The sequence below is a fragment of the Ascaphus truei genome, chromosome 17 (genome assembly GCF_040206685.1).
Source record: "Ascaphus truei isolate aAscTru1 chromosome 17, aAscTru1.hap1, whole genome shotgun sequence".
NCBI classification, from domain to species: domain Eukaryota; kingdom Metazoa; phylum Chordata; class Amphibia; order Anura; family Ascaphidae; genus Ascaphus; species Ascaphus truei.
This window is the reverse complement of record NC_134499.1, coordinates 21,195,396-21,216,922: the sequence shown is the minus strand read 5'-3', so window position 1 is coordinate 21,216,922 and position 21,527 is coordinate 21,195,396. Positions and strand designations below refer to the sequence as shown.

The following is a 21,527-nucleotide window of genomic DNA, read 5'->3' as shown; positions in this document are numbered from 1 at the left end:
GACCCGGCTGGCAGCAGGTAAGTGAGTTATAGAGGCCTCACGCCACCCCCAGCATTTAATTTATATGCCGTGGAAAAGAGCGCGGGGCCTCTGTAACCACCACTGCCCCTCCTAGAAATTCTCCCGCCCCCTAGTTTGCACACCGCTGGTCTAACCCACGTCAACTCTTCTCTGTCTTTGACTCTCTATTCAAACCACCTTCAGCTGCCTCTTCTTCTTCCTCCATCTCAACTCAGGACTTTGCTGGCTATTTTAAGGAAAAGGTGGAATCCATACATCAGAACATCCCCTCTGTTTCCTCCTCCCATCCTACACCGCTTCCTAACTCTCCTCCTGCCTTCCTTGACTCTTTTTCTGCTATCTCAGAGGAGAATGTGTCACTGCTGTTCTTCTCCCTCTACCACTTGCCCTCTTGACCCCATCTCCTTAAACATCTTGCTCCTACAATAACCCCTACGCTCACACACATTTTTAACTCCTCCCTCTACTCTGGTACCTTTCCCTCCTCCTTCAAACATGCAACAGTTATACCATTACAGGTAGTCCTCGGTTATCCAACGGAATCCGTTCTGGATGTAGCGTTGGATAGTGAAACCGTTGTAAAGTGAGTCCCATGTTAATCAGTGGTGGTGAGCGTTGGATAACGCATTCAGGCGTTGGATAATGCATTCTGGCCTCGAAAAATGGCCCATAGGGAGGCATTGTAAAGCGTTGGATATGCCATTCGTGGTAAAGTGAAACGTTGGATAGCGAGAACTACCTGTACTCAAAAACAGCAAACTTGACCCTACCTGTCTTTCTTACTATTGACCTGTCTCCCTCCTGCCTTTTGCCTCTAAACTCCTTGAACATCTTGTATTCTCTCGCTTGCTCGACTTTCTTAACACCTATTCTCTCCTAGACGCTCTACAATCTGGCTTCCGCACTGCTCACTCCACTGAAACAGCCCTCACTAAAATTACTAATTACCTCCATGTTGCTAAAGACAGAGGTCATTACACTCTGCTCATATTACTCGACCTCTCTGCAGCATTTGACACCATGGACCACCCTCTTCTCCTTCACATTCTCCATACTCTTGGTATTCGGAACAAAGCTCTATCCTGGATCTCCTCTTACCTCTCCCATGATAAATTCAGTGTCTCTTCTGCTAACACCTCCTCCTCCTCTATCGATCACTCTGTGGGGGTACCCCAGGGCTCTGTCCTGGGTCCTCTTCTCTTTTCTGTACAGACCAAAGTTTCTGAATGTCTCTCTACGATATCACCCTGGATGGCCGTCGGCCGCCTTAAACTTAACATGGCAAAAACAGAGATCCTCATACTTCCTCGCAAACCTGGCCCTACTACCTCCTTCCACATTACTTTTGGAAGTACTATAATTCACCCAGTAGCCCAAGCACGCTGTCTAGGGGTCACACTCGACTCCTCTCTCACATTCAAAATGTTTCTAAAACCTGTGGCTTTTTCCTCCGCAATATTACAAAGATACGCCCTTTCCGCTGTTGCTCGACTGCTAAAACTCTGACTCAGGCCCTCATTCTCTCCCGCCTCGATTACTGTAACCTGCTGTCCGGTCTTCCTGCCTCTCATCTGTCTCCCCTACAATCTATCCTAAACGCTGCTGCCAGAATCACTCTGCTCTTTCCTAAATCTGTCTCAGCGCCTGCCCTGCTGAAATCCCTCTCCTGGCTTCCTATCAAATCCCGTATCACGCACTCAATTCTCCTCCTCACTTTTAAAGCTTTACACTCTTCTGCCCCTCCTTACATCTCAGCCCTAATTTCTCGCTATACCCTACTCTAGCGTTCTGCTCAAGGATGTCTTCTCTCTACACCCTTTGTATCTAAAGCCCTCTCCCGCCTTAAACCTTCCTCACTGACTGCCCCACACCTCTGGAATTCCCTCCCCCTCAATATCCGACTAGCACCCTCTCTATCCATCTTTAAGACCCACCTCAAAACATATCTGCTTAAGGAAGCATATGAGTAGCACTGTGGCTAATACTATACACCTGATACATAAAGCTTTACCCCCTGCAGAAGCACTTACCAGGACGCCCTCCTACTGTCTCTGTCCGTCCTTCCTACCTACCAATTAGATTGTAAGCTCTTCGGAGCAAGGACTCCTCTTCCTAAATGTTACTTCTTTGTCTGAAGCACTTATTACCATGATATCTTATTTGTAGTTGTTTGTTATTTATATGATTGTTGTGTGTATTACTACTGTAAAGCGCTATGTACATTAATGGCTCTATATAAATAAACACATATATACATACATACATACACACATACATACATATATACATACATATATATTTTTGGGCCACTCAGCCTTGTGTTTATCCTGTGTGCAATACGCTTTGTTTTAGAATGTATGCACTCTAATCATAGACAGCACATACAAAAGCTGCCGTTTAAAAAAAATAAAAAATATATATATTTTCCCCATTCAATATGTGTATCAATACAATCTGCACACTGACAAATGATTAGCTAAGCTGCAGATCGATCAGCTCCCTGTAATCGATCACTTGCTCTGGGTTATTTAATTCAGTTCTTGCACAGCATTGTGGGCAATGTAGTTCCTGAAATATGATTGACTGGGCAGTTACTAGATTCAGTTGGTGCACTGCAAGAGAGAGGGCGGGTCTCAAGAGCCAGAGCCTATCAGAAGGGGGAGGGGGCTGTCACTTTGGAAATGCTTCCTACATTTTAAACATTAAAAATGTCTTCAAAACATTTTTTATTTCATTTAAATGCTACAAGTATTTTCTCATAGTACAGAACTGATTTATTTAAAAAAAAAAAAAACACATGTAGGATATTGCTTGAACTGCTGCTTTAATTTAACCATGTATTTGTCATCATAACTCTGTGCCCAGGACATACTTGAAAATGAGAATTAACTCTCAAGGTATTACTTCCTGTTATAAATATATAATATCCTAATGTATCTTTTTTTTAAATAACCTAATTAGCAGCCATTAAAGTACAGAAGAGGCTAGTTAAAAAAAACTTTCTCCTGCTCTTAGTATGACAAATACAAAATAATGTGATCTCTGTTAATATATTCAAGTGGTAACATATCTTTGGACATATCTAAATGTACATGTTCTCAGAATTGCTTTGTACCGGGGCTCTTCACCTGATGGTCAAACAGAGGGCCTTGGTGTGTCGCTTGGTATGTTTGGCCGATGCTAATTTTATACTGCTTGCTTTCATACAAGTTTTTACACTGAAAATCCCTTGTAAATTAAAGCAGTGGTGCTGAACTCCAGTTCTCAAGCCCCCCCCCCAACAGGTTAGGTTTTCAGAATATCCCTACACAGGCACAGGTGGCTCAATCAGAAAACCTAGGGTGACCAGACGTCCTGGTTTAGCAAGGACAGTCCTGTTTTTTTTCAGGCACTGTGCCGACTTTTTGGGGCTCTGTGCCGGTTTTCTGTGCCGCTGGCTCTTTGCACATGCACGATCGGCACTTCCCAGCTGCGCGTGTACGATCAGCACTTGCCAATTACGCACGCGCGAAAAGCACTTGCCGGCTGTTCTTGCGCATGCACGACGGGCAAGCTTCGATTGCGAATATGCATGAGCGACCAGCAAACATCGTTCGCCATGCGCAGTCGGCAAGTGTTGATCGCACATGCGCAAGGGCAGCCAGGAAGTACCGATCGCACTGCGCATGCGTGAGATTTAATCTGGTCACCCAATGCAAACCTGACCTGTTGGGGTGATCTTGAGGACTACAGCTGAGCACACCCGAATTAAGGTATTATAAATATACATGGTACAGATGTTATAAATGCCTTTAAAATATAATCTTTAAGTCTTTAGATGTAGCCAAAATTACATTACAGTATGCTTGTGGCCCTTCTGTATATTTAGAGACCTATTTGAAGAGCCCTGCTTTATACATTTCCTCTAATGTACAGCAAATAAAAGACACTCGTGAGCACATTCACATGTCTCAGACAGGTCTCTAACTAATGTAGAATTTGTATTATTCTCTTTCTTTTCTTTACATTAAATGTTTCTCAATCAGTAGAGAATCTTACTCAGGTGACGGCTTATAAATTTACTAAGTAGTACTGACACTTAAAGCTTTGGTTCCTAAACATAGATTTGTTGAACTTTAAAGGCCTTTCACTATTTGTTCTTGAACAATGTTCTTTCTTATTTATTTTTGATCTCCCCCATCCCTTTGTAAGACACTTCTTTTGTGCTCTGGTGTTAGCCTTAAATGTAGCATTAGTGAGCTCTTGCAGTGATGCAGCTGTGATGGGTGAAATGGTGGGGAAAACTAACGCAGGAAATTATCTAACTAATCGCATTAGTGTGAAGTTGGGCAGCAGACTGCTGTTTTCAGGAAACTGTTCCCTTACAAAGCATTCAGGCTGTTAAATACAGTATGCTGCACATACCGCAAGATTTGGGTTAAAGGGAAAAAATAACGCTCCGTCAATCTGTGTTAATGTCTTGTAAGTATCCGTTGAAAAAGGAAGTTGTTGGTTCTAGGTGAACATCAAGCAGCATTTCATTCAAAATCCTATACATGGGTGTTTATTTATTTATTTACAAAATATATCAGTTGTGGCGTTAGATAATACTTATGCATTATATTTTCCTTTCCCCCTCCTCCATATGCCCTTTTTAATTCTTTGTGGTGTCTTAAGCTTCATTGGGTTGCTATAGCAACCATATAGGAAGCTGCAGCACTTCCTCTTTTGAAATAGGCGGCCATATTGGGTGCCCTGGGAAGCAACATCTTCATTGGTCGATCGCGGGAGAATGGATGCACTGCTGTAACTGTAAGGGACTGCTGCATTTATTAAACCAACAACAAAAAATTGGGTAAGTGGCGAGGTCGCCTGCAGGTGTTACTCTGCAAGGAACTGCTCTTCCCCCAGTATTAATGGGGCACATGCTCCTCCCCCCTTCCCCCCCAGACACTCGGTGGGAGGCCAGGGTTCTCCTGAGCTGAACCGCATTAATTTCAGCTCTGGGACCCCCTGCTCTTTGAGATAGGTTTAAATGTCCTGGTCACACGGGCCAATAGGAAGCCACAATGGCTGACGTCATGGCTTCCTGCTGGCCAGTGAGATGTGAGAGCTTTAAATCCATTTCAATAGAACATAGCCAAGCCGGAGCTGCTACCAGCACCCCCTACGGAGGTAAGTATCCCGGGAAGCAAGGGGTCCCTGGAGCCGAAATCAACACAATTTGGGTCCGGAGACCCCCTGCTTCATGGATTGCTGCTGTAAAATGGTTTCATTCTGTAGATACTGTGGGGCCCGTGTAACAAGTGTCGCAAACAACTTTTTAGTGGAAAAGTGTCACATGTCAAACGCTGTTTCCGTTGCTCTTGTGTGTGCCTATGTACTAAGCGCACATTTCTACAGCTGCGTCAAAAATAACTTTTATTCCTTTGCTTTGGTGCACAGAAATGTACTGTGCTTGGCGTATGGATGTAAATGGTATGTACTAAAAACCCATATTTCTGTGTACCACAAAATCAACTATAAGTGCATCAAAATGATCCGCCAAGAAAAGCTGAAAAGACTGTTAATAGTGTATGTGCAGAATGAATTTTGCTAGGTATCAACAAAAAGAATGACAGTATTTGATGCAGCATGGATGTTTCATTCTGTCTATATGTACAAAATCTGTTTGTTTGTGCGCGCTCTCATTGGCTCTCGCGCTCTCCCATTGGCTGAATACGGGGCGAGCCTTGGCTCTCATTGGTGGGGTGGGCATTGGCTCTCATTGGCTCTCGCGCTCTGTGACTGCGAAGCGGGGTGACGTCACGGGCAGGGCCACGTTCGGAGCTGGGAACTGGGGGGGGACCGGACCTGTGAACGGGGGTGGGGAACCAGAGCGAGCCGCCGCGCAGCCCTCCAGCCGGCCCCCGCAGCGGACAGCCGTCGACGAGCAACTCGCCCGCCCCACAGTGAGTGAGCTGCAGCCAAGCAACCAGCCCCCCTTCCCCCTATGACCCACCGCCGACCAACCCGCCCCCGCAGTGAGCCACCCCCGAGACACCCGCCCGCCCCCGCGGTGAGCCGCCACCAAGAAACTCCCCCGCCCGCCCCCGCAGTGAGCTTCCGGCGCTAACCAACACTCCCCTCCACCCCCGCAGCAAACCGCCGCCAGTAAGCAACCCCCCGCCCACACCCGCAGTGAGCTGCCGCCGCCGAGGCCCTCCCACCTGCCCCCCCACTGACCCGCCACCGCCAAACAACCCTCCCGCCCGTCCCCCAATGAGCCGCACCCGCCGATCAACCCTCCTGCCTGCCCCAACAGTGAGCCGCTGAGCAACCCTCCCGCCCGCCAGGAGAGAGAGTGAGGGGTGCTCCATGGGACTCAGGGGGGAACCGGAGCTGTCAACTGGGGATGAATGGGGGGGGCGCATTCATGTGAAGGGGGGGACCGGATTGATGTGAACGGGGAGAGAGAGAGAGGGGAATGCGGAGAGAGAGGGGGGAGTGGAGACAGAGGGGGAGCGGGAAAATTAAATCCCGGGCAACGTTGGGTATATCAGCTAGTAAGTTAATAAAAAGTATTATTTTGACACTCGGGCTATTAAACATAATATTACACAAATAACTTATATTTACTAACACTTGTTGTAAATACATATATATTAAATTGTATCGGGTAGGGATGCATCAAAAATTATTTAAAACAGCAGATTATGTGTCACATGTAGGAAGACATTTAATGACCTTCATACATACAACGCACATTTATTAACATTTTTATTTTTAGCACTGACATTTTTGCCACAACAAACATAGGCCCCTAAGAGAACCCGCTATTGTTATTGACCAGGCAAAGGTAGACATAGTCTTTAAGTTCTTGATATACAGTATATATGTCTAAGACATGCAAATGAACATACAGTAATATTTACAGTTGCTTTATGCTTTACTGTGGTGGGTTTTTGTCACTTTTTTGTCACTTTTTTTACCCACCATAACCTTAATGACAGTGGTGATTACCTAGTCTAGTCTCAAACCTGCTTTGCCAGTAAGACCAGCCTCACACTGATGATACCCATCAAGGTTGAAACATGTATGTGAGTAGGTCTAATGGCTTTGCATCTCATCCCAGCCTCTGTTTAAAAGCTGTGTTTAAAACAGCATGCATTGGCTTGAGGATTGGCTTGAGACAAAAGGTGGCACTGAGTGCTCATTTGCATGTCATTTCCCAGAATCCCTTGCTGCAATGGAAGCGCTGTATGCTGGGTGACAATGGGTAAAGACAGGGTTGCAGACCTGTCTAAGACATGCAAATGAACATACAGTAATATTTACAGTTGCTTTATGCTTTACTGTGGAGGGTTTTTGTCACTTTTTTACCCACCATAACCTTAATGACAGTGGTGATTACCTAGTCTAGTCTCAAACCTGCTTTGCCAGTAAGACCAGCCTCACACTGATGATACCCATCAAGGTTGAAACATGTATGTGAGTGATCTAATGGCTTTGCATCTCATCCCAGCCTCTGTTTAAAAGCTGTGTTTAAAACAGCATGCATTGGCTTGAGGATTGGCTTGTGTAATACGAGCTTGAGACAAAAGGTGGCACTGAGTGCTCATTTGCATGTCATTTCCCAGAATCCATTGCTGCAGTGGAAGCGCTGTATGCTGGGTGACAATGGGGAAAGACAGGGTTGCAGACCTGTCTAAGACATGCAAATGAACATACAGTTATATTTACAGTTGCTATATATATACATATACATTACCGCATAGCAGCAAAAAGGAGACAGCACTCAGGTGAATGAAAATAAATGTATTAAATACAGCACATAACTCCAACGTTTCGATCCCACAGGGGGATCTTCCTCAGGGTGCAGCCTATTATTTATATGGGACATGCACCTATTCATTATTGAATTTCTATTGGAGTGCCAGATTCTGTATATATATATATATATATGGTAAATCCTTCAGCCTTGAAAATTGTAAGCCAGTACAACCAACCTCGCACTGATGAGACCCATTAAGGTCGAAACATGCCTGTGAGTGGTTTCTCTGGCTTTACATCTGATTCCCATGCTATGCTTAAAAGCTGTGTTAACAGCAAGCATTAGCTTATAAGGGATCCATGTTAAAAATGGATTTAAGGCAAAAGGTGACAGTGTGCTCATTTGCAAGTAATTTCCCAGAATCCCTTGCTGCAGTGGAAGCACTGTATGCTAGGTCAGACTGTCTGCGGGGGCGCAGGGTTTACAGAGGCCCCACGCGCTTCCCGCAGGCACTTAAATTAAGTGCCGAGAAAGCGGCGAAGGCCTCTGTAAACCTTACTTACCTTGGCTCCAGCAGCTTCTTACATGTGTCGCCATGGCAACGCGGCATCAAATGATGCATCGAGGTCATGTGACGTCACGTTGCCATGGCAAAATGACGCCGCCGAAGCAAAGGTAAGAGGGGTGGGGGCGCGGAGAGAAGAGAACTGCCGGCAGGGGGGCGCAAGGAAAAAAGTTTGCGCTCCCCTGTGCTAGGTGATAATGGTGAAAGGCAGGGTTGCAGACCTGTGAAATGTGCTCACAAGTTATATTTTTATTTGCTATATGCAATACGTTGGAGGTTTCTTGTTGCCTTTTTCACCCACCATAACTTAAAATGTGTATGGTAAATCCTACAGCCTTGAAAATTGCAAAACCAATACAACCAACCTCGCACTGATGAGACCCTTTAAGGTCGAAACATGCCTGTGAGCGATTTCTCTGGCTTTGCATCTGATTACAATGCTGTGCTTAAAAGCTTTCAGGCAAAAGGTGACACGGTGTGCTCACTGCATGTCATTTCCCACAATCCGTTGCTGCAGTGGAAGCACTGTATGCTGGGTGATGGTGAAAGGCGGGGTTGCAGACCTGTCTAAGACATGTGAATGTGCTCACAAGTGATCTTTTTATTTGATATATATATATATATATATATATATATATATATAAGAGAGAGAGAGAGAGAGAGAGAGAGATATAAAGTAATCCACTCCAGCAGGAGCAGACACAAGACAGCACTCAAAGGTAAGTAAGAAAACTTGTTTTCAAAAATAAACATAGCACAAACATGACCAACGTTTCGGTCTTCGTGGGACCTTCCTCAGGGTGGTGCTTGAGACTAATGGCCAGTGGATCCCTTAAATACCCCCAAATCCCCACCAAAATGACTCAACCAGAGTAGCTGATTGGCCGTGCATCAAGTCCCATGATCAGACCCAAAGTCACTGATGTCGCACTATGCCTGTCATCAACACAGCCACATGATCCACAGGGATCAGAGTTGTGTATGCAGTACCATCAGGCCACCACTGAGTTGTGTATGCAGTACCATCAGGCCACCACTGAGTTGTGTATGCAGTACCATCAGGCCGCCACTGCGAGAGAAGAAAGTGTCCTCCGTAACCATGGTGCCGTGCTGCTGGAGACCGTGACGCCGTGGTCCATCGAAGGGGACTCAACGGCTTAGCGATGCGCACATGCGCGGCCCCATCACCACTTGAGTAGGCAGCGCGGCATCTCACACAGAGGGGAGATACGCGATCGATCCCTCACATCCTGGCAATCATGATGGTGGATATAGTATCTGACTGCACATCAGTGGGAACACTTACATAGAAATAAGGTGCAGTAATAACATTCATTTTGTTTTATATATATATATATATATTATGGGGGAAAAGAACAGAGCGCAAACCCCATAGCGTAACACGTATATTTAATATGGGGGATGGACAAGGGAGGGAAAGGGTTCACTCACAAGGTTCACAGAAATAAAAGCATTTGTGAACATATCACCGCCATGATAATAGTCCTCCGAGGAGATACTGCTGCACGGATTCGCTCACAAACAGCTGGCACGCCTAGATGGTAGAAACGGAGTCCCATTGTGTATTGTCATCATGCGGAGACGCGGTCAGGCCGGATCGTGTCCAGGGCTGCTACTGAGGCTGTGAGTATTCAGCTCGCTACACAACGGGACTCCGTTTCTACCATCTAGCCGTGCAGCAGTATCTCCTTAGAGGACTATTATCGTGGTGGTGATATATTCACAAATGCTTTTATTTCTGTGAACCTTGTGAGCAAACCCTTTCCCTCCCTTGTCCACCCCCCATATTAAATATACGTATTACGCTATGGGATTTGCACTCTTTTCTTTTTTCCCTTATTAGGTCTACCCCATAGGATTTGGTTTATCCTTCAAGAGCTGCTCATCATCCCTATTGCTGGAATTGATTTCTATCATCGTTTATCCACAGACAGGACATCTCTGAGACTGGTTATTTTATGTTGTTGTTCTCTCTCTCTCTATATCTCTATATCTCTATCAATCTTTATCTTTAAAGACAGGGTTGCAGACCTGTCTAAGACATGCAAATGAATATACAGGAATATTTACAGTTGCTTTATCTTTATATCTTTATATATATATATATATATATATTGCCTTAGTTGTCATTTTCCCACACAAATAATCATATTAGGTGTTTATGTTTATACCTATTGGCGCTACTATATTTCTTCTTTATTTTTCTATATATATATATATATATATATATATATATATATATATAAAACCAACATTACCATTCTCTCGTCCGGTAAAGAAAGACTGCACTCGGTTCAGTAATCATGAAAAACTGTATTGGGCATCTGAATAGAAAAGATAAGTCACCCAATCCGACGTTTCGGTCCTGGAATAGGACCTTTCTCAAGGGGGTGCCTGATTACTGAACCGAGTGCAGTCTTTCTTTACCTCTTTACCGGACGAGAGAATGGTAATGTTGTTTTTCTATTATTTGAGACTAGCACCTGTCTATATGAACCAGTACATTGAGTGCAAGCTGTGATGTTTGTTTTTTATATATATATATATATATATATATATATATATATATATATATATATATATATATTCTATAAAAGTAATATCAGGCAGTCCAGGGCTTGTTGAAAAATGTAGTAAGCTTATTACACAAGTTTAATGTATTGGCTCTCCAAAGAGCCTTATTCCAGAAAACCACAAGTGAGAAATACAAAACATTAAATACCTTTCCCCTTACCATGTGCGCTCGCAGGCAGGAGAACTGTCACTCACCCTAGTGGTTACATAGCAACTCTAGACAACAACAGTGATCGGGGACTGGATCCGCCTCCCTGACAACCAAAAGACAATGTGCATAATAAGTGAAACTCCACAAACTGATACCCATGGTATCTAAAAGTTACAAATATTACAGAAAACAATGTAATCCAGCCTTCTTCATAATGTGTCCAGAGGAGCAGTTCGAGAAAGCAGCGAGGGAAGGGAGAGACATGGGTAATGAAATCACTTTGAACAGGCTACACTGTACTCAATAATCAGACACATAGCAACAAAGTACACAATCTTCACAAAACATCCTATTAGACATGCCCCTAAGGACAATCGTTGTAGGCACTGTGCACAAAGTCCCTGATTCAGTCAATACCTATAGAGCAGCCCTTTGTCAAGATTTTGCCTCGGAACATAACTCAGATTTTTTGTTTGTATCCCATGATGTGTTTAATAAATTTACCTTATATCTTTCTGTGTGTGTGTGTGTGTGTGTGTGTGTATATATATATACTGTATAAATATATATATATATATATATAATTCTAATAATAATATGGTGTGTGTATATATCTATTTATATGCAAAAAAAGTGACATTTATTGACTCAACGTTTCGGTCCCCACTGGGGCCTTGCTCTTGAGGAGTGCCTGTCCCTTTTTTTCCTTTTCCTGTATCTGTTTAGATAGTATGCACCCTCCCTTTACCTTTATTTTTTGTTTTGAGCATGCCCTGTTTCTGATTTTATATATATATATATATTAGTAAGATAAAAGGATATGTACAGTAAATCATGTTTCTGTTCACAAGGATCGTCAGTGATTTTATTCATGTCAAGTGGTTTCTTTACAATATTATGTTTCTACTTGCAGCTTTGTCAAACAGCCATGGAGAATTCCTTCTAAATGGGGACTTTGTGGTCAGCATGTTCAAAAGGGAAATCAAAGTTGGAAGTGCAATGATTGAATATAGTGGTTCAGACCATGCAGTTGAAAGAATTAATTGTACAGATCGTATCGAGCAAGAAATCGTACTTCAGGTAATGGAAGTCCCACTTGAGAAGAATCAATGCAGTTTAGTGTAAATAACTTTACTGTCATTGAAACATCTTACTGTTAGCTTTTCTCTTTCAGATATTATCAGTTGGTAATTTGTATAACCCCGATGTCCGATATACTTTTAATATTCCAATTGAAGACAAACCTCAGCAGTTCTATTGGAAACCCTACGGTCCTTGGCAGGTGTGCAGTAAACTTTGCCAAGGTAGGAATTGAATGTGGGATCAAATCGCCCTACACATAATATTAGCGCTATAGAAGTTGTGTTCAATCAATTTACATCAACATCAGCAGTCACGTGAATTATTCAATGTTATGTAGGTGTGGTAATTTTACATCTTTTGAGAAATTAGAATACAGCTCAACCCCGTTATAACGCTGTGCTTTGGATCCAAAGAATAACATTGCGTTATAAGCGGATCGCGTTGGAAATAATGTACAATTGTATGCATTGTACAATAAAGTATTTAAGATACCAATAATCGAGTTGTAAAGTATTCATACATACAAAAATTGGGAGCCACGCTAGCATCGTGTTATAAGCAGATTCGCGTTGTAACGGATGGCGTTATAATGGGGTTGAGCTGTATGTATTAATTCTCATATTATTTAGCTGATCAACATTTCCAAATAATAAAAATAATTGACATTTCTCACACAGATACATTTTTATCAAAACATCACTTAACACAGAATTCAAGTATGTTTTGCTTCATTGTTTTATGCTGTCAGATATAGAACGGTTATGAATAAATTAAATGAAGCTCCCTAAAGTAAGATAGATGCTTGTAATAACTAGCTGTTGTTTGAAGAGAAGGGGATCATTTCAAATATATCTGACAAATGTTTTTAATTAGGTGACTTGAGTAGTAGGTATGGTTAAAAGAAAATATATGTGACCTAGTTTTCAGTAAAGCTCCATTTCTCCAAATAGAAGGGTTATTAACAAACTGCAAGCGAGTTTGTCCTAAAGCAGTTAAGGCCGCAAGATACAGGCTGAGTGGTATGCAGTCGGCAGATTTGATCAGTAAAGTACACTTTGAAAAAGGACGGTAGGGTAACAAGACACAGATCTGTCATAGGTTAACACTAGAATGCCTGGACATTGTTAGAAGGGAGAGAGAAAGGAATGAGGAATGTTAAAGTATGTGGGAACTATGGTTGAATGCTGATAAAGCCTCACGTGCAGAGCCTATTTCTTTTAAAGTGATTAAGACAATTGATTAAACAAGGTGGATCTGCCACCAGCAGTCATTGTTTCCACATGAGCATCGGAGCTCGTTATAGACTGAATTGAAGAGTTGTCAATGATGTCAGATAACTTTAACAACTAAAACGGAGTATAGAAATATACAGATGCAGCATGTGACACTGTTTCCCCAGGTAACACATTTGGCAGGATCACTAATATTACCGTTTGCATAGGATTCAGTGGCAATGTTGACTCAATATATCACAATATGTGGTGATATACTGTATCTCAGCTGAGAGAAGAATGAAGGCTGGTACAGTACATCCGTATTATAAAAACATGGGCAATCATTTTCAATTAAGTATAAAGTAGCTATGGAATATATTGATGAGAGAGAAGCCACTTGTGCTTTTGTTAAAACAACATCTTGTTGCTTAGGTGAACGTAAGAAGAAACCTATATGTACCCGGGACTCTGATCAACTGGTTGTCTCGGATCAAAGATGTGATCGGATTCCTCAACCTGAGCCAATAACTGAGCCTTGTAACACTGAATGTGAACTAAGGTATTTTATATAGCGATTTGTTCCCAAACATTCCCATCTATTCCAAGACGTCAACATTTATTCAACTTAACGGTGACATATCTGCCAATACAGTAATGTGAATTTTTATTATGTAGGTGGCATGTTGCCAGAAAGAGTGAATGCACTGCACAATGTGGTTTGGGCTTCCGCACACTTGATATCTACTGCGCAAAATATATCAGGTCAGAAGGGAAGACAGAAAAGGTGGACGACAGATTTTGTACTGTTCTGCAAAAGCCAAACAATAAAGAGAAATGTTCTGGAGACTGTAACACAGGAGGATGGCGCTACTCAGCTTGGTCGGAAGTGGGTATTGACTGAGATTAAGATCACCCAAAGAAAGCATAACCGTTCATAATATAGAGTTCCAATAGTTCGCAGTAATGGAAATCAAATTATTTTATCATATTCAGAAATATATTTGGAATTATTTAACATTTTGCACTAACAACTTTCTTAAAAATATTTACAACTCTGCTTTTAATTGTATTGATTTTCCAAAATCGTATTTAACATGTAAAATGCAATTGATCAAAACAGTCATTTCTCTCTAAGAGAAATCAATAGGCATTGTTACACCCTCACTTTCAACCACATTGATGAGCTTCAAATGCATTAAAAAAGATTGTGAAAAGGAATTGTTCTACAAAATAGTTTTTTTTTTAAATAGTGTCATAAATTGCACATTGAGGGCTTCTTATGGCTTATTTTATTAAAGTCTTCGGGGTTATTCACTATACTTTGATGGAGCATTTTCCCACAGAAACTCCTGTTAGATTTGATGGGATTATGCGAGTTTCAGAGCGATAGTATCCCGATCGGCACTTTTGTAGCTTAATGAATAACCCCCCCTTAATGTTGCAATATCTTTGAAATGTGTAACTAGGGGCAAGTGAAACTGGATGGCGCACCTAACTGGACCTTAAAAGTCTTCTGGTTAAGTACATTCTTAGGAGAGCTGAAAAAACTGAACATACGTTGAGAGTTGTTTGACTGCTATTATTTCCCCCAAAACATTGTTGTTAAAGAGAGGTTTCTGATTTTTTTTTTTTTTTTTTTTTTTTTAGAAAATGTATTTATGTTCAGCAGAATGATTTCTTTCTTTCTAGCATGATATAACTGCTTTTGTAAAATCGTCCTTTTGCTTCCTCCTTTTAGTGCTCAAAAAGTTGTGGCAGTGGGATAAGACGACGAAGAGCCATCTGTGCGAATTCTTTCCATGACGTTTTGGATGATAGCAAATGTAGTCAGCAGGAGAAGCTCACTGAGCAGCGCTGTAGTGACTTCTTGTGTCCACAGTGGAAGATAGGTGATTGGTCAGAAGTAAGTGGCAATGCACCATATGAAAATGAGTAAGATAATATTGCAACTTGTAGCTAGAATGGACTGGTGCTGACTAACCCAGTATTTCACCTATGCCTTACAAAGCATCATATAGTAGAAATATGGAGCAAAGCACACACTTCAAGTGTTGACCAGAGTCTTCCTTAGTGCATCATTTATGGTTTATTTTGAATGCCAGAAATGTGAGCAACACAAGATCCAATATAATCTCCTGATGATATCCCAGCTTTCTACTGGCTGCCAGAGCTAAGATGACCATAGCAACTGTATTCTTGTCTGGTAGATATTTGAGGATCTAGGAGGTCCCTAAAACGTTGGCCCTCGCTGTGACGGTAGGGGCAGCATGGCATGGTATGTAAAAGGTTAAACCTGCTTGTTGCCCCTACCAGTCAAGATGGCGACCAAGCACATTGGGTTAAACTGGACATCTCATGACTTGAAAATGACTGCCAGCCCTGGTAATAAATTAGGCCAGTAGGTATGAATCTGTATTACACTGTGTATTTTGTGCTTGGGGTATTATGGGATGTTTTTCCAGTGGTATCTATGTTACTCATTGTATGCTTGGGCCAGTAACAAAGACTTAAGTGGCCAGCATACAATGAGTCAGAGGCCTAGCCTTTGTGTGGGGCCAGGTGAAGTGCCTGGGGACAATGGTGAGGTAGGGAAGGGTGAGACCACCTGTTGGGAGTGTCCACACTTCCAAAGTGGAGGCATTGTTCTCAACCGGCAGTGAGGCATCTATCTCTGCAGAAAGTAGAGAGCTGAAATCGGGAACCAACGCTTAGGTCCTAGCTACATCGGCTCGGGCCCCATTGGTCAGTCCCAATTTCCCATGGTCCCAATACCCAGCCTTAGGGGTTGTCTGTGAGCCCTGGCATTGCCCGGCCCTGCTTTTTCCATTCAGTTCAAGCTCCCGGCTCCTGATTGGCTTAGTGGAGGAAAGATCTCCAGTGATTGGTCGGCACCCAGTTCTGCATATATTTATATGGAGGATGGAAAACTATAGAACCCGACGCCAAACACGGCTCCACAGTTATTCTTGGTTGGTCTCGGAACCCAACTGTAGCGAGAACTGTGCAACCTGGGGTGGTAATCCCTAGTGACTGGGATCAAGGAACAAATGAATCAAGGTGGCATCCAGGGTTAGCAAGCTTTGGCAGCGACCTGCACCTAGTGAGTTAGGACTCCCCTATACCCCTATAAAAAAAAGCAACTTTTCTGATGTCTTAGAGTTGTAATAATTTGTACTAACTAATGGTCACTGTGCCACCTTCATGCTTTATGCAAAAAAGTAAATAGTCTCGTCTCATACCAACTAATATAAATATGAGAATCTCTGAAAAGCCTTTTGTTGGACATGTATTTGGGTTAGAAACAATGTACCTTTCAAATAGTTCTGTTGTAAACAAAGATCAAGACACCACAATTACACATTCATAAAGGCAGCCTCATACGTGTACATTGTGTCAAGACATAGAATGGGTTACGGTATCGAAAAGGAATGATGCCTGTGTTTTCTTTGGGTATACTGGGATTGCATGTCTTTCCTCTTTGTATAGCTACATGTAAACTGCTTTGTTTTCATATGGGGATGACACTTTGTTTCAGTGCCTGGTGACTTGTGGAAAGGGACACAAACATCGACAGACCTGGTGTCAGTTTGGAGAGGATAGATTAAATGACAGATTTTGTGATCCAGAGACAAAGCCAGTATCCGTTCAGACATGTCAACAGCAGGAGTGTGCATCATGGCAAGTCGGACCTTGGGGACAGGTACACTGTAACTTAATTTACTGTTACTGTTGTTTTAATTCTGTTATCCTTTGTTTGATCACCTCTCCGATCTCCAGAAAGAACTACTGTAAGGCAACAATGAGTGGTTACAGAAGATTGATGCAGTAACCTAGCTGGATTTAAAACAAAGCAAGAGTCCACTCTATAACATGCACATTTTGGCTCCACTAGTCACTGGCTGCGTGATTGCGAGTATAAGTGATGATGCAGCATGAGAGGAGGAGAGGATCAAATAAATATTCAACCTGTCACATATTTTAATAGAATGTATTAAATTCTGCATTAACGTTGGACTATTTTTTCCTTTTACTTGACAGGTCTGAGGAGCATGTTTATTATTATTATTATTATTATTATTTTACCTAGTTAACGGACTGTTTCAGACATAAAATAATTAATTAAAAAATATTTCCTTATGATCGAGCCAAGTGCATCCATGCATATCCCCAAAGTATAGACGTTAAAGTTGTTAGGAGAAAAGTAACATGACGCATTAATGTGTAAGAATTATTGTGTCTTCAAGGTTGTGTTTTTTTAATGGAATGGTTTTGTGTCTTTAATATACGAGCTCATGGGTTCTATTCCTTCCAATATCAATTGCATTCCACGTGATGTTGGACAAACAATTTTTGCCCCTGAGCCTTCCTAAGATGTATGTGTATCACAATCTACAGTACCTTTCCTGATAAAGTATATATAAAAAAGAAGGCATTGAATCTTTCAGAAAACAGCAAAGAAAACGACGTTTGGAAACTTTGTGTGTTAACGTACAGTATTCGGCTATCAGGGATCAGGCTTCGTCACTATGTAGCAGCACAGCACTTTTTTTAAATTAACTCCAGTACTATCCTAACCATAGTTCTGGCTTTACAACTAAGCTACACAGCACAGAGTAATCTACTGTATGCAAGAGAAACATGAGAAAGGTGAATTGAAATTTACAGTGTTTAAACTCATTTGAGAACATAGAATTGAGAGGCAGCAAATGGAGCATGTTCAATCCCAACCAATGGGTTGGCACGTTGACCTACTTTTCAAATAAAAGGAGTCACCCATAAGAAATCAAACATTTTTATACTGAAAATTGTGGGAAATGTCAAAATGTTTGTGTTCTTAATGTAATCAATATTTGATGCTATTTATTCCCACTTTTAGTGCATGGCAGCATGTGGCACAGGTTACCAGATGCGCGCAGTGAAATGTGTTGTAGGAGCGTATGGTTCATTGGTTGATGATAATGAGTGCAATGCCGCAACTCGACCCACGGAAACTCAGGTAAGTGCTCACTCTTTCCTGGCTGTTTTGTTACTACGTAAGACCCTCTCTGAAATTGCACGGAAGTGATTAAACCGCTTATCTTTTTCCTACAATAATTTTTAAACCTTAATCAGAGCATTCATTGAGAAATAATTACGCAAAATATTCCTAACGTTCCTTTCCGTCCTGGAGGCCATATCCCCCAGAAGGACATCAACTATTTCCCTATATTTCAGATAGTGGCCCCTTTTTCTTTGGCACAGTAAAGAGTTTGTGACTGATGCAGCCTCCAAGGGTGCTTCTTAGCTACAAGTTCAAAAAGTCATTAATTATAAAAAGGAAACTACTTAACAAATCAAAATGCTTTTGACAGGATTGTGAAACTTCTGCATGCCCGGACATTCCTGAAACAAAACAAATTGTGCACAGCAGGACTCAGTGGAGATTCGGATCATGGACACCTGTAAGCTTATTTTAATAAATTGCTATTCATTCAACCAATTCTCACAATGTTACCAATTGTATTATTATCCCTTTTCCCTGACTTCCAATTCAATTGCTAGCTTTCTAGTAGAGCACTTTTACTGCTTCACAAATTCTATTTATGGGTGAATAATGCTCAGAATGTTTCAACAACAGGCAGGGCTGCCGACACCTTTCCCGAGGCCCAGGAGTAGGGTTTTCATTGAGGCCCCCTGTCAGTGATCTTGCGAGACCCGCTCTTTCTCTTACACGCCCCACCTCTCACACACAACCCTCTCAGCCTCCCTCCATGTATTTCTATCCCACCTTATGTCTCTCACTCCGCCTCTCACTCTTCCTCCATCTCTCACACCTCTCCCCCACTCTTCCACCCCCCTTCCCCTCTCTTAAACCCCCACATCTCCCCTCCATTTCTTTTACATCCCTCTCTTGCTCACTCACTCCCCCCTCTTAATTAATCATTATTAATCCCTCTTCCCCCCTCTTACACCCCCTCACCCCTCCCGCTCTTTAGACCTCCTCCCCCCCCCCTTTCTTCCTCACCCTCTCTCTTGGTCACACTTCTCACTCACTTCCACCTTCTCACTCTTCCCCCTCTTTATCATTCTCTTCATCTTACATCTCCTCCTCCCCCTCTCTCTTCCACCCCTTTCTTTCTTTCACCTCCTCTCTTCCCCATCCCTCTTACACCTCTCCCTCTTACACCCCCTCTCTTACACTCCCTCTCTTCCTCTTACAGCCCCTATCCCCCTCTATTCCCTCCATCCTCTGCCTCCTCTATTCCCTCCCTCCTCTGCCTCCTCTCTCTTCCCTTCTCACTCTTTCCCATTTCCCTCTCTTTCCTTCCCTCTCTCCCCTCCGTTTCTCCCCATCTCTTTCTCCCCCCTCCCTATCCCTACCTCTCTCTCCTCCTCCCTCTCTATCCCCTCCTCCCTCTCTCCCCCTTCTACTCTCCATCTTCCCCCAACCTCTCCCCCTTCTACCCTTTTCTCCCCTGCCACTTCTCCCCCTCCCTCTCCTCCTTTCCCTCTCTCTGGTTCCTCCTCCTCCCTCCCCATCCCAGTACCCCTCTTCTTCTCCTGCTCTCTCTCCCTGTCCCGCTACCTCCCTAGGCTTCCATAAGTAGCTGACCACAAAGGGATACAAAGGGGTTAATACCAACATTAAAGTACACTGCATACAGTATTCCCCTTGGCTACCTTAGTGACTAGTTAAGTAATGCCAGGCAATGCTTTGCTAACCGCTAAGGTAATCAATTGGTTAACCCCTACCACTCCCACGGCCCCCGGGAAGACTCAAAATCCACCCCAGGGCAACTACCCCATCACTCACTCTCCTACCCATTGCTTCCCCTGGGCCTTGCTTCTGTGCCATGTCTCCCTCACTTCTTCTCCCTCCTCCTCCTCTACCCCTCCACCTTCTTCTCCCTCTCCCCACTCTTTCGTCTCTCCCTCTCTTTTGTCTGTCTCCCCATCCCTCTCTCCCCCCCTTCCTTCCCTCCCCCCCTTCCCTCCCTTCCCCCTTCGCTCCCTCCCTATCTCCCTCCTCCCTCCCTCCTCCCTCTCTCCCCCTCTCCCCTCCCTCTCTCCTCCGCCTTATCTTCCTCATCTCTCTTCCCGTCTCCCCCCGCCCTTTTTCTTTTCGAACTCTAATTCGCAAATATTCGAATGATGTCAAAACATGTGCTCATCACTCATTGTGCTGGAGGTTGGAGGGAATTGCCGAAAGAAATAGGAAGAATTTGGTGCAAATTTGTCAGGAATATCATTTTTCTGTAAAATATATTATTTATTTGAAACATTTGATATTCCAACGTCATATATTGGTCTTGATAATTTGCTCATAGCTTTAGGGAGCACATTGGTGTCGTAGCAAATCTAGAAATCATAGTTTTGGGCCGTTTACAATTTCTTCCCAATCATCTTTTAAATACTTTCTAGTGCTCAGCAACTTGTGGAAAAGGCACCAGAATGAGATATGTGAGCTGCCGGGATAATCAAGGCTCAGTGGCTGATGAGGCAGCCTGCTCTCACCTCCCAAAGCCATCAGCGACTGAAATGTGTACTGTGACACCATGTGGACAATGGAAATCACTTGAGTGGAGTTCTGTAAGTGCGGGGCTCTTTATTTTGAGGCATACATTGTGCTACTGTATGCAGTATGTACCATTTCCTAGCATTAAATCAGTGTTATTTTAGTAACATTTTGTTTCTCGATGTGCAACAGTGTTCAGTGACTTGTGGACAAGGTAAAGCAACACGGCAAGTGGTCTGCGTGGACTACGGTGATCAGATAGTTGACCAAAATGAATGTGACCCAGATGATATTCTACCAATTGACCAAGAATGCTCTATGTCCCCATGTCATCATCTCAACCATGACTACGGCAGGCCCATTCATCCTTTCCCAAATGTGGACCACCGAATAAGATCAAATCCAACTCTGGCAATTTTAAACAGAAACATTGGCCGCTCACAAGTTTTAGGTGGCAACCAGTGGAGAATTGGACCCTGGGGAGCAGTAAGTTTTTATCTTTCTTCTTTGCTTAAATAAGTATTACATATGAGAATACCATATTACATCTTGTACCCTATAACTGTTGGGATATATTTTGACACTTTTGCTTTCTCCGTGTCTGTAAGGGTAGCATTGTCATGCAAATGCTATTTTAGACAATTGTGGTTAAGAAACATTAAACTTTGTTT

General features: G+C 42.8%; 1 protein-coding gene across 3 annotated transcripts in view; it reads left to right on the top strand.

The window, feature by feature from the left end:
* The window catches only part of ADAMTS9 (ADAM metallopeptidase with thrombospondin type 1 motif 9), a 170,698-nt gene that overhangs the window by 70,065 nt on the left and 79,106 nt on the right, over positions 1-21,527 (top strand). For all 3 annotated transcript variants that reach the window (XR_012788583.1, XM_075574259.1, XM_075574258.1), the window contains exons 17-26: positions 11,978-12,144; positions 12,239-12,368; positions 13,794-13,920; positions 14,037-14,247; positions 15,100-15,264; positions 16,897-17,061; positions 18,238-18,357; positions 18,713-18,802; positions 20,763-20,930; positions 21,049-21,342. Coding sequence is in view for 2 of the 3 variants with exons in the window: in XM_075574259.1 (XP_075430374.1) it covers positions 11,978-12,144; positions 12,239-12,368; positions 13,794-13,920; positions 14,037-14,247; positions 15,100-15,264; positions 16,897-17,061; positions 18,238-18,357; positions 18,713-18,802; positions 20,763-20,930; positions 21,049-21,342 (1,637 nt within the window). In the remaining variant the exon portion in view is untranslated. The remainder of the gene's footprint in view (positions 1-11,977; positions 12,145-12,238; positions 12,369-13,793; positions 13,921-14,036; positions 14,248-15,099; positions 15,265-16,896; positions 17,062-18,237; positions 18,358-18,712; positions 18,803-20,762; positions 20,931-21,048; positions 21,343-21,527) is intronic.